The sequence below is a fragment of the Parasteatoda tepidariorum genome, chromosome 11, assembly GCF_982258835.1.
Source record: "Parasteatoda tepidariorum strain Cologne lab strain chromosome 11, Ptep-v5.0, whole genome shotgun sequence".
Classification (NCBI taxonomy): domain Eukaryota; kingdom Metazoa; phylum Arthropoda; class Arachnida; order Araneae; family Theridiidae; genus Parasteatoda; species Parasteatoda tepidariorum.
In genome coordinates, this window is record NC_141765.1 from 1,252,388 (window position 1) to 1,265,432 (window position 13,045).

At 29.0% G+C, this 13,045-nt stretch overlaps 1 protein-coding gene across 2 annotated transcripts; it reads right to left on the reverse strand.

Moving 5' to 3' along the window:
- Positions 1 to 571: 571 nt before the first annotated feature.
- LOC107443156 (uncharacterized) lies at positions 572 to 12,333 on the reverse strand. Of its 2 annotated transcripts, none has more exons than XM_016056930.4 (4): positions 12,185 to 12,333; positions 9,431 to 9,493; positions 6,834 to 7,077; positions 572 to 672 (listed from the first exon to the last, which is right to left on the reverse strand). In XM_016056930.4, exons 1-4 carry the CDS (start codon positions 12,219 to 12,221, stop codon positions 663 to 665), a joined length of 354 nt encoding a protein of 117 aa, XP_015912416.1. In that variant the 5' UTR covers positions 12,222 to 12,333; the 3' UTR covers positions 572 to 662. The 2 variants fall into 2 exon arrangements, with proteins under 2 accessions (XP_015912416.1, XP_015912415.1); XM_016056929.4 differs by lacking the exon at positions 572 to 672 and adding an exon at positions 3,075 to 3,251 and having other exon boundaries at positions 12,185 to 12,332.
- Between the last annotated feature and the right edge of the window lie 712 nt (positions 12,334 to 13,045).

Below are 13,045 nucleotides of genomic sequence, written 5' to 3' on the forward strand. Positions count from 1 at the left end.
CATTTTAAAGTGCACTAAATGAGGAAAAACTCTTATTTTGGCAAACCTAAAATGAAATACGTAGTGTAGTTTTAATAATCCTAAAACGTCTTTCAAAAGTAATGAGCGCCATATTTTTTGTTTTAAGTGTGAAATAAATAAATAAATTTTCCTTATTTTTAGTTCAATAGAAAATCATAGTTATATTCAAATCCCCTTCCCCGTCAGTATAATTACACTTATAAATCTGATCATCAATTAAATTTTAAAACTGCATCAGGACATTTTGGTGTTGAAATTAATGTAACACAGTTGAAACATAAAGTAACAGAACAAACACTGAATCGTCATTTCAAAATAACGTGTGGTTTGCATAATTATGTCGATCAGAAGAATGCTGCTGATTTTGATGGCTACAGAAGAACAAATGAAATTCGCTAGTGAGAATTTATGAGAAACAAAAGGTAATATTACACTCTTCAACTATGAATAAAAATAAATACGTAGAAAGTAGCTATGAAGACCTATGTATTTTCAAACCATGTTATAAAATTAAAGGCCAGCAACCAAGGGGAAAAAAAAGAACTAGGAATAAGTGATATCATACTTTAATTTCATTCTTTCCTTCTGTTTCTTTATCCTGCAACAGCTTTGGTGATCCTTATTGTCTCCAATATCAATTTTTAATTCACTCTGGATAGATTAGGAAGAAAATTAAAAGAGCTGGGTGATCAGTGGAACTAATTATTATATTTAAAAAATCAGCATAACGTATTTTAACAGTTGAAAAAAGAAATTATTTTATCATACCTTGATTGTGCATACCTCATTTAAATTTAATTTTCAGTCATATGAAATTAAGTTTTTGAAATGTAAATTAACTTAACCAGTTTCCGAAAGTGAAGGTGTAATCAAGGTTTGTAGTGCCCCCCTGTCATTTGTCAAACTTAAGGGGTCATGCTTTTTAAGATCATTTCGACTAATAGTTTACGGTTATGTATGTTTTGAATATGCTTTTGGGCTTGAAAGAAAATAAATCAAGTAATTAATTAAGTGGATCCGTGCTAGCAGAATTAAACCTAACTTTTAAAAAATATTTTTTCTTTTTAATCCTATTTTAAAGATAGAAGGAAAGAATTATTCTGAGTACCAAATCATATGGTGGCTTTTCCTTGATGCAAGTGTTAGATCAGTTTTAATTAATACCTTCCATTTCAAATTCTTTTGTCAATCAATGGATGAAATCCTTATGATTGTCCATATTAATAGATAGAAAAAAAAAGAGACTTTATTGTCTGCTCAATATTACAGATTATTCTTTCCATATTTGAGATTTCCTTTTCTTTCTCAAGGTTTTTTTTTTAAAAAAATTTTTTTTTTAACAGTGCTTGTTTATTTTATTTTCCATAGAATTTTGTAGTTTTTTAAAAATTCAGAATATTTCATAAGATTTATATTTTAAATAGGAATCCAATTTTAGTAAAGAAGAACCTGGGAGCCCTAAGGACAGTATAGCATCCCCTTAAAGCAACAAGTACATATAAAAAAACATTTGATTAGCAAAAATAGATTAGGGCAAGGAAACTCTTCAAATTATTTTTTTTATTTCAAACAATTTAAAAATAATGTTCCATAATATCTTGCGAACCAGCGGATCAATTTATACAAATTTTCTTTAGAATGATATAAGTACATATATATTTTTAAATAGAAATCATAAGGTAAGCAATAAAACAAAAGTTCTAATTTAAGCTAAATATAAAAATGTTAGAAATGCCACTTATTTGAAAGCAGTATTAAAAGAAAATATATATTTATTTATCAATTAGGATAAAAGTTTTGGATTGGGGTAATGTAAAAGATGGGAAATGACATTGAAATACATTTTATCCAGGAATTCATTTTAGCTATTATTTGTATTAGTTTCTATAGATAAATTTCATTTTAGAATTCTGTAACAGAGTAACATGAGTTTAGCGCACTTAAAGCTTTCAGGACAGATGTCTTTTTTTAGCTACAGTGCTGTTAAAAAGCTTTCCAAAACTTTTTATTGAGAACATCTGTAGTATAATCAAACTCTCCAATAGTAAGAAATATCTGATAAATATATTTTAAAACCAGGGATGCCACAGAAAAAAAAATGAACAATATAGTTGCTTTTAGTAGACTAAAGCATGAAAATAGATGCGAAATAGTATGAAAATAGTTGCCTAAATAAGAACAAAAATATGACAAATATTTTATTAAAATGACTTGTCATATACCATGATCTATTTAGTCAAGTTGGTGGCAAATATGATAATTTGTATATACACATTAGTATTCTAGCACTAAATTTTTATATCAAGAAAATTAGTATATTTGCAGAAAATTAAATACTTTTAATTACTAGAAATCATTCAAAAAATATTTTTTCATTAAAAAAACATACTTTTTCTAAAAAATTTTCATTTTAACCAATAATTGATTTAGCAAATATTCAAATATATATATGTTGCTAAAAGTGATTATTCAAATTTAAAATCCATGCATCGTAATATCGTATTAAAAATTGGGTTTTTTAAAATCATGCAGAATTTCGAAACAATAACCGTTGAAAAGGCGGCCGAGGAACAAAATAGACTTACAATGGAATCTGTGGAAATTAAAAAGTGATGACTCAAATTTGCAATTCAAATTTTTTTTACTTAAGAAAAAAAAAGTTTTCAACCCAATTTATGGTAAAAAAATATTATGGTAAGAAAAGTCTCCCACATGCCTTCTTTTCCTGAAAATAGTTGCTTTTTTTAAGCCCTTTCAAGCAAAAAAAAGTTGCCATAGTCGCCTCAGGTTGAAAATAGATGCAAATAGTCGCCTGTGGCAACCCTGTAACACAAATCTTCTATTATTTTTTTTCATTACTTCTAAATCTTTTGAAACTGTTTTTAGTTGACCACAGGAATTTGTAATCCTCCCAACATAGCGTAGGCTTTGCATTAATAAGTGTATCAAGTTTATAAGCTAGCACTTCAAACAGTACAAAACATCGATAGCATATCTTTAAATTTTTCCTTAAAACTGAATGTGCAATGATTTATCTAAGAATAAAGTGAAAGTAAATGCTTAAAATTTTATTTTTAGAATAAGTGAAACTTTACAAATGTGTATTAATGTGTAATTTACAGACATGAATATTTAAGGTTTACAAAAGTTATTGCTTCTCCCCATTAACACAATCTTCTTTGTCTAAAGATTCACTACAGCTATCAACAGAATCTTCATCCTCACTGACCCTGAAAAGCATATACCAAACTATTTTAAACACCAGCATTCAAAATTGCCAAAAACCATTTTTTAGGAGAAAGAATAAATCAAAAACAATAACTGAAGGGCTTTTTACTAAGATGTTACTCGCCAGAATTTTCGGCATATTATCTACAGATTACTTTTAGACTTGCATCAACCATATGCAGTGAAAATGGTCCTTTTTACAATCCTAATTAAAAACAGCAGAAATATTTAAAAATAATTTATCTTAAGAAGAGCGTTAAGAGCAATAAAAAAATAACTAAAAAGGACTGGCAGACAATTGTGAAGAAATAAAATCTTTATCTTAATAGAATAAGGATAATAGAATGTTATTATGTTTTAATTTAGCCGATTTAAAGTATCCTTACTGCAATCTATCAAATACTTCATTAAAAATGTACAACAAATTAAAGTTATGAATGAAAAACAATGTTACTCTTGTGCTTTTTTTTCTTTCTCCTCACTCTGTTATTGTGACTGTGCTGTTTCTTTTTCCCAGCATCACAATTCCTTTCTTTTCAAAAACAGGTGAAAAATTTCTTCTCTTTTTATTCTAACAAGTTGGAGAGAAACAAGTAGGCCATCTAAAAATTCTCCCCTCCCCTATTGACTCAGAACATTTGCAAAGAGTTATCTTTCATTCCTGACACAGTTAAGCTGAACTGAATTTTCTGTTTGAATTAGAATCAACCAAAATGTCCAGGGAAATTTTTTTTTAGCTACACTTAAGAATTTAAGCTTAAAGTTATTAAAAAAGCAGAAAAAGAAAGAATTTTGGGTGGCTAGAAGACATAAACAGATAAATCAAATATTAGTCTTTGGAGAAAATCTAAAGAAAAGTTTAACTAGACAAAGGGAGAGGTTCTTTCTGAGAGGAGAGGCATACTTCACTCGCGTGGCCTACATTGGAATCTGAATTAAATTGCTGGATCCTCAGCAAAACAGAGAAAGGATATCGATTGCTTTGTCTTTAAAGCTTTTCTTTTAACAGGAAAAAAAAGAATATTCAATCTCACCAGCAACCCGTCATGGTGCTACTGATTTATGAGGCTACTAATGGTGTAGATCAGGGGTGTCAAACTCGCTGCCCGAGGTGAACATTTTTGTGGCCCAGTCAATATATCCGAAGCAAAGTAAAAATAAAATTAGAAACGAAACCAGCATATAAAATTATAACATACTTTATTTAAAAAACTATACGGATCATTTTAAATTGTCCACGCGAAAATGTAAAATTCTAATTGGGTGAAATGGAGTCCGTTTCACACTAAGCTATCAATTAGATAGTACATAATCAGGTTTATCCTATTATAGCGAGGTAAGTTGGTTATCTTGCTCCAAGGTTCTCAATCAATTCTGGGATTTGAAACAAAAAATATGTAAGTTTTTACAAACTATAAATCAAGATACAAGCTTGTTCTCCGATCAAATAGGGTAGCAAGACTTATCTTTTATGGTTGATATAACCAAACACTTATCCGATTTAAATTTATTGTTACAAGGCAAGGATCAGATCATTACAAACATGATTGACAGAATTAAAGCATTCAAATGTAAACTATTTCTTTGGGAAAGGCAACTGGAAAATGAAGATTTAACGTACTTCCCAACGTGCAACAAGAACAAATCTAGTTTAGATGATACTGCATCGTATCAAAAATACGCAGAAAAAATTTCAAGTCTTAGAACAGAATTTGAAACCAGGTTTAAAGATTTTAATTCTTTGGAAGACAAATTTTGTTTGTTTTCTTCGATTTTCTCAATAAATATAGACTCAGTACCCAGTTACATGCAAATGGAAGTGATTGAGATTCAGTGCGGCTCAAATTTGAAGGCAAAATTCATTGAAGTGGGTGTGCCTGAATTTCACGAATATTTACCAGCAACATTTGAAAATACTCGAAAATTCGCGTATGAAATTATTTCCATGTTTGGAAGTACTTATCAGTGAGAGAAATTATTTTCTGTTATGAAGGGAAATAAATCTGTCCGAAACCGTATTAATAACGCTCACGTTGGGTCAATTTCGAAAGTAGTCTCAGCCAATAAAATTTCTCCCGAAATAGAAAAGATAATAGCAGGGAAGAGATGTCAAGTATCAGGACGTAAACAATAATTTAACTTTATATACGTTTATAACAATTCGAAATAAAAATATTTGTTTCTATGAACATTGATTTTCTTTTTCTGCGGCCCACCTAAAGTTAAGCATTGTTTATTTTGCCCAAGTTAGCTTTTGAGTTCGACACCCCTGGTGTAGATGGTATAAACATGGATGAGGTACCACTGAGTATTGCCTTTATGATTCCGGGCAATGAGAAGATTTTTACTGTAATTACGGCAAGCTCCCCTTGTACTTTTCAAGGAAAAGGCAATGCTGAAAACATATTCTCTCACAGGTGAACGAAAAAGGGTGGATCCACATCATCACACTTCTTTAATCTCTAAAAATTGTTGATTATGGACTTAATGTGGCCTTATAGATGTTGGGTTAAAAAATGAAACCCAACGCTACATCTTCTTCTCCTATAGAAGGCCTTACTTCACCTGAGGTAATGACTTTATGCCCCAAGAAACTATTTAAAAAAAGTTTCTATCCATTTGGAGTTGAATAAAAACCCTCAAAATAAAATTAGTAGCAAGAGAACCATTTTGGTAAATAAAAAATAGCTTGTAACTCAATATTACTGATATTCTTGAAATTGGTATAAAAAATTCATTGCCTACCAATATCATCAAAAGAACGGCATATAAATATATTCAAGTTGTTGAAAGCTAATATATATTGTGCGTAAAAAAGTAATATTAAGAAAGTTGCTGAGAACAAAGTATTTTTATAAAATATTGAACAACTCAGATACAATGGACATGAAATGATTCATCTGTAATGGAAGATGGTGGGAGTTGTAGTAAAATAGCATAAAATATATTTTAAAATATCATACTGGAAAAGAGCATAATTTTTAAAGATTCGTTTTTATACTTTGTATAATAATATTTATTGGAGAAGACCATTGCAGTAAAAACAATATGACTCGTTAGTCCAGAATCCAATTAAAAAAATTATTATTAGACGCTTTAGAATACAGATAGAGATCCATTGTGTTATCAACAGTAAATTTTGCCAAAAGTCAAGCCAATCGACAATAAAAATGAATTAGCCATTTAAAAAATTGATCGCTTAAAAAATGGAAGATGGAGGGGTAAAAATAGATTTTTGATATCCAGTTGTTGTAACATTGAATAACAATTAGATGTTTATGTTTTTTAAAATGAAAAGTTAGCTCATGTATTTACTTAGAAAAGAAACAAGAATTAAAAATGAATACAGATTTCAGAAATAAATGAAATTAAATAGTTAAGAAATTTGAAGTGTCTAAAATGGAATGAGACCAAGAGTGACAGAGCTATAAGTTGTTCATATAAGCTTACGTAGAAAATAAGAAAACCTCAGTAAATTTAAAGTAACGCCTCAGCAACTGTGTTAAATTATAAAGCCTCTAATAAGTAATTTAAAGAGATATTAAAAAGTAACATATGGAAAATTAAAAAAAAATAATAATTACTCATCAATAGAGTTCTCTGCTTCATCACCATTGGTTGATTCTTCAATCTTTTTGCTACAACTTGGTTCATCAAAATTCTCTCCATTAGTACTTTCTTCAAAAATTTCCGGATCAGCATCGTGCACCTTGTCGGTAATTTCTTCTACTTCTTTGCCATCCTTTGTAAAAAATTTGGTGATGGGACTCTGCCATTTTGGAGTAGGACGTTTAATCGGCTTGTTTAATGAACCGCTTTTACTTTTTTCTAGGAGTGAGAGCATTAAAAGAACATTTAATTAACTGAAAATAAACATTTTTAACTTATCTTTAAAAAAAAACTATTTTAAATAAGTAGCTTTTATAACAGTAACTGAATCAAAGAAAAATTAATTAAGTTTTAATTTTCTAATCAGCAGATTGATTAAGCATTTGGAATAAATCACTGACAGAACAAAAGAAAAAAATCTAAATAAAACTTATTTTCTTGATTTGATTTCCATATAAGTTCCAACACGTTATGTTTAAAGAGTTGCTGTCCCAAAGGTAAAGGTTATGAAATTAAACACATAACATACTTTGCATGCATAACTTTTTCTTAACAAATTTGTTTCCCTTAATTGTAAATATAGCCCACAATCTGAAAAATATGAACTCAATAGTTTAGTCAAGAGTGTGATCAAAAGTTTAGACCTTTGCATATTGCGTTATATCTCTGAAATTGTTTAAGTGAATAAACATCTTTTTACACACAATAATAAAGGTTATAAAAAATGATGCCAAGAAAAAAATTTTTTTTTTTAATTGTAAGCTATGCAAATGCTTGCATCATTTTAAAATATGTAATTTTAAATGACAAAATGTGCAGAAGACTGATTATAATGCATAGCTTCCAACTTGTTGAAAACAAAAATAGGAACACAAAGCATGGTTAGCCAATCAGGGGTAATTATGACACAAAGTGCTAAACAAATTGTCAACATATTAATAAACCACACACATTTCGTATTAAGCATAATTTTTTGCTAACAGTTTTAATTAAATTACCTACTAATGAAGAATTTCACACTTTTATAGTAACTAATTCAAGGAAAAACTTACTTCAGACAAGAATCACAATATTGGATTTTTAAATTGTGTGAATATAATTAGCAATTATGGATTTTAAAAACGTGTGAAAATGAACAGCAATATTGGATTTTAAAAACTTGAGAATGCAAATCGGGTCATTGGATTTCAAACTCTCGTAAATACAAATCACAACATTTGATTTTTGAAATACCTGAATAGGAATCACGATGTACAATTTTTAAATTGCATGAATACAATTCGCAACGTGTAACTTTTAAATCAGTTACATTTGAAAATCGTGTGATTATTAGCTCCTAGTTCCTAATATTCAAAATTGCGAAAATCAGTCAAACCAAAGTAATCAAATTAGCAGAAGAATCATATAATGTAAATGTCTTGTTAACAAGATGTAGCAAAAGTTCAAAATTTTGTTGAATTTTAAGTCTTGGATTCGCTGAAGTCCGCCAACCAATGGCTTTGAGCTACATGGAATTCTGTGATATTCGTGGAAAATTACATGCCCTGCTTCTAGTTCTTAGGCTTGCACGGGGTTGAAGAAAAATCGGCATAAGGAGAGAAAAGGCACTAAAATACAGAAAAATCTGAACATTTTAAGCTAAAAGCGTATTTTTGGAACAAAGCTGAAAAATCAGAACAAATACGATTTAATTGGAATAGGTTAATAATGACAAAATTTCAAAAAAGTAATACTTTTAATTTTTTATTTCTCAGTATTCGGATTTTGTTCAAATTTTGGATCATGTCATTTAAGATTACATAATATAAAATGAGTGTTAATAATTTGAAATTCATACTCCTAACAATTCAAAGTTTTTGCAACCATTATTAGAAAAAGTAAAAATAATCAATTATTAAAATAATTTTTAGAATATTATCATTTGATAAACTAGTTTTTTATTATAAGCAAAAATTTTTTATTTGCTTCAAAAGTAACCAAAATATGATGTATTATGCAAAAAGCAGAGCCAACTTTCAGGGGCTCACCTTTTCTGACTAAATTATTGTGGCCAATATTTTCCAAATTGCAGTTAATCTTCACATTTTGATTCTGATTTCTTGGTTTTGTAATAAAATTAATATTATTTAAACAAAAATATTTGAGGTCAACATTTATAACCATAAAAATTGGCACTTAGTTCATACTTAGTAGTATATGAAAAGATTCAGGGTGTTTTTTCCTTTTTCTAATCTGTTTCTGCATGCTTAACTAAAATTGCCAATCCTTCATTTTTGCAATAAAAACTGAGTTTTTGAGAAAGCTTTGAGTGATTTTGTGAAAAATACTAATAATAAATATTTTTTTCCAAAAGCGTGTAATAAAATTAGAAGATCAAACCATATTAAGCTACTTTCTATAATGTAAATATAATCAATATACTTTCAACACCTGTTATTTAGTATTTACTTTTTTTAAACAATTTGAGAACTTATTTCTTTTTTTAAAAACAAAAATATCAATTAAATAGCCACTGATATACAATCAAAAAAGCTCAATGAAAAACATTTTTTATAAAAGAAAAATAACTTACTTATTTTAATACTTTTCGCCAGAGGTTTTGAAATGCTGCTTTTCCTTGATGCCTTTCCTCCAGCTGTAAGAAAGTGAAATTATATATAAAAATATACTACATTATAGAAAAAACTTATTTTTCTTGATTAACAAACAAATTAAGCGGATTTAATAAACAAAATTTAAATTATGATTAAAAAAGCATAGACAGGACCAGCACTGAAGTTAGTTGCTTTGGTAGCCACAAAGCTGAAAAATAGTAGTATCCTTAGAAATGAATAATAGAAGTAAAAATGAATAATAAGAATCCTCTAAAAAATAAAAGTGGCACGAGGTAAAAGAAAATCAAAAGGAAGTAGAGATAATACTCAGAGTGTTTGTAAAGACTCCCTCCAATAATCAGACAAATAAAGAAAATTTTCAGGGATCATCATCGATTCAAATTCAGTAAAGCTAAAAAAAGAAAGAGATAAAAAAAATAACTAATATTTTTGCAGATATATAAAAAAGATTTTTAGGTTCGAAATTTATGACAATATAATTTAATTTCATCCCACTCAACAATTGGACACCTGCAATGGATCTCCTAATATTTTTATATAGGACCTTTTTTATCAATGAAAACCAAAAGATACATGCATTTTTTCCAACTTTTTTTTTATTTGTATTACTTAATATTCCATTAATTACATTTTTTCACTAAAATAAAAATACATGCAATATCCAAAAAAATTTATATAGAAAATAATGCATTTTCTTTCCATAATTAATTATTATAAATGAATGGTCAAAATTAATAAATAAATAAAAAAAAATTCATAAATTATTGATACAATGCTTTGTAAAAATATGACAAAAAGCTCTGTTCGGCAATTTATGAAAGATCTTATTCAAACAAATATTGCTATAAAAAATAGTCATATAAATACAAAAAAATAACAAAATGAGCTATGAAACAAAAACTAGTTAGAAAAGTAAAGTGTGCATGCTCTTATGCTCATAAGCTAACCAGGAAATAGGTTAGATGTCACATGCGATGTGAAGGTATTTGCGATCACTGGCAACAGACACGCTGCAATGAGGAAGAGAAATAGTGTTTCACATTGCTGTTGCAGTCGGTATGAAGCCACAATAACATTATTGGAAGAAAAGGAAAAAACTCTTAACTCCTGAGGAAGTAGAAACTCTTTAAAATCAAATTTAAATAGTACAAGAGGAACGTAATTGGGGTCAATATTCTGAAGAAACTGCTGAGTATCTTTTTTTTGTTTGCTAGTCAACAATTCTCTTTTTTCTTAGGGTGCCATAAGCCATGAAATGATATTGCACAAATGAAATATTGCTTTTTTTTTTTTTTTTTTAATTCTATTAGAATGACTCCACAACAAATGGTAAGAATTTGCTAATGTTGAACTGTTTCTCTGCAAGATATTTAATGAACCTGCTACTAGTTTTGAATGTAAAAATAGATCTTTGACATTACAATACAAATTGAAGTCTCTGATGATATTGACAATATTTAAATCAATATCACAAGTATTATCAGTTATTTTTGTGTAATGACTATTATTCTAAATAAAAGTTTCGACACATGCAATCTGGCTGTTCCTGCAAAAACTACAAGATAATTGGGGCAACACATGATTGTCGGTATACTATTTATGGGTGCATACTTTGAAGATCAAAGTTTTTATTAATATTGATCAGTTTCAGAGGTGATTGTGATCCCAACTCAAAAATCCTGACAATTTTTTGAGTAAAATGACGCATTTTAAAAATTTAATGTCTTTATAAATTCAAATAATTGATATTTTGAAAAAATGAAATTCTAAATAAATTATATGCAGCCTAATTTAAATTAATAACTATGTGTAAGTTTACTTTTATCTCTAATTACATTTATTATTCTACCAGACAAAATATTTGCAAATGAAAGAGATGCCAAGCATAAAATCTAGTTCTAATGTTTTTTAATAAAATATACTAAAGTTTTTATACATAAATGTGATTGCTTAAAACTTCTGGACCTTGGATTTCCAGAAGCTTCCGGATCGCGGTTAGCGAAAATTACAGAAGATTTTTTCGGAGCACAATCATCACTGCAGTTTTAAATACGCAATAGTCATTTTATCAATTATAACCACTGTCAAAAACAATTTTTGCTAGGCTGGTTTTTACCATTTTTTTATTTTTTTTTTTTTATCTCTGTTCCCTTTTCAAAGAGAAAAAAACAATACAATACTTTTGAACAATCTTTTCCAAAATATTAAGTTTAAAATATAAAAAAAAGAGTTTTACATCCTCTAGCTGTTTTTAGATAGCTAAACAGTTACTAACTTTAAGAAAGAGAAAAGAACAATTAAAAAAGAAACTTCAGGAAGAGGAATAAACTATTAATATTAATGAAGCTGAATACTAATATTTTTAAAAAAATCAACTAAATTCCATTCCTTGTGAATTAATTTCTTCTTATCCTTAAAACAGAATTGATTTTTGCTGCCACTTAGAAGTTTGTTTAATATGTTATTGTTATCAGAATATCGGCACTATTAGCTCCTATATATTCAAGAGACTCTTAGAATAATATATTAAGCTTGGTCTCTTTGGAAACATATTATTATTTACATGTTCATTTACAAAAATCTAGTCAGAAAGTTTTTTCCAGCAAATCTATTCAACAAGAAAAAGTAAATTAAAGAATCAAATTAATCTTGTTAGCACGTTTAAGAAAACTTTAATCTGTTCGTGAAAACGTGGGGGAAAAAATACATACCTTTACTGTAAGCATCGGCTTTAGTACGAGGGGGCATGATTTTTTCGATAAGCTTTTGATTTATTTAATTTGCCGCTGTTTTGTTCCAGTGGTAGTAGTAGTAGTTATCTGACAGTCCGTTTTTGGAGCTCTATACTTCTTAAATGTGCTTGTAGCTTTCATGGATCATGAGGGATCATACAAGAGCTTCACGATGGGCTATTGGCGGCTGTCTGGAAAACAGATTTGAGGGATACGGAGACAACATATATACGTCACGTCCCGTTTTGCAGCGAGAACACTTTTACGCAACATCCATCCGCAGTTAGTTATTTTTGACCTGAACCAGAGTTCCATTAATCTCCGATCCAGTACCCCTAGAGGTATTGATTTGTCATGCGATCTTAGAAGACTATGTGACCCCGACAGAGTTAGAGTGCACCAATCATTATTTTGTACACGAAGAGTCTTCGGGAGGCAGGAATCGAACTCACGGCAACTCTGATATGGGTCCAACGCCTTACCAGCCAGACTAACGACAGACCTTTAGATGCATTTAGTGGATAACAAGAAGGACGTTAGGTGCTATCCCTTACGAAAATTTAAGGTGTATATTTAGGGTTGATTTGAGGTATTTTTGAGGTATTAAGGTTGATTTGAGGTATATTTAAGGTTGCACAGAGAACAGCAATAAAAATTATTCCTCGTAAAAGTTGTAATTAAGGTGTACGAGGTTGTTTTATATACACTTCAGCATGTTTTGAGGTTGTTTAAAATTCACTTCAAATCAACCAGACTGATAAGGTGATTTTTGAGGTATACCAAGTTGATTTTCTTACACTTGTAACAACAGAGGTATTTTTGAGGTATAAAAATTTTTAC

Excerpts from the sequence above, each read along its gene's own strand:
- LOC107443156 (XM_016056929.4), bottom strand. The coding sequence starts at position 12,221 with ATGCCCCCTCGTACTAAAGCCGATGCTTACAGTAAAG. Across the intron at positions 9,494-12,184 it reads AGCCGATGCTTACAGTAAAG|CTGGAGGAAAGGCATCAAGG; the intron begins GTATGTATTTTT and ends ACTTTCTTACAG. Across the intron at positions 3,252-6,833 it reads GCAGAGAACTCTATTGATGA|GGTCAGTGAGGATGAAGATT; the intron begins GTAATTATTATT and ends TATGCTTTTCAG.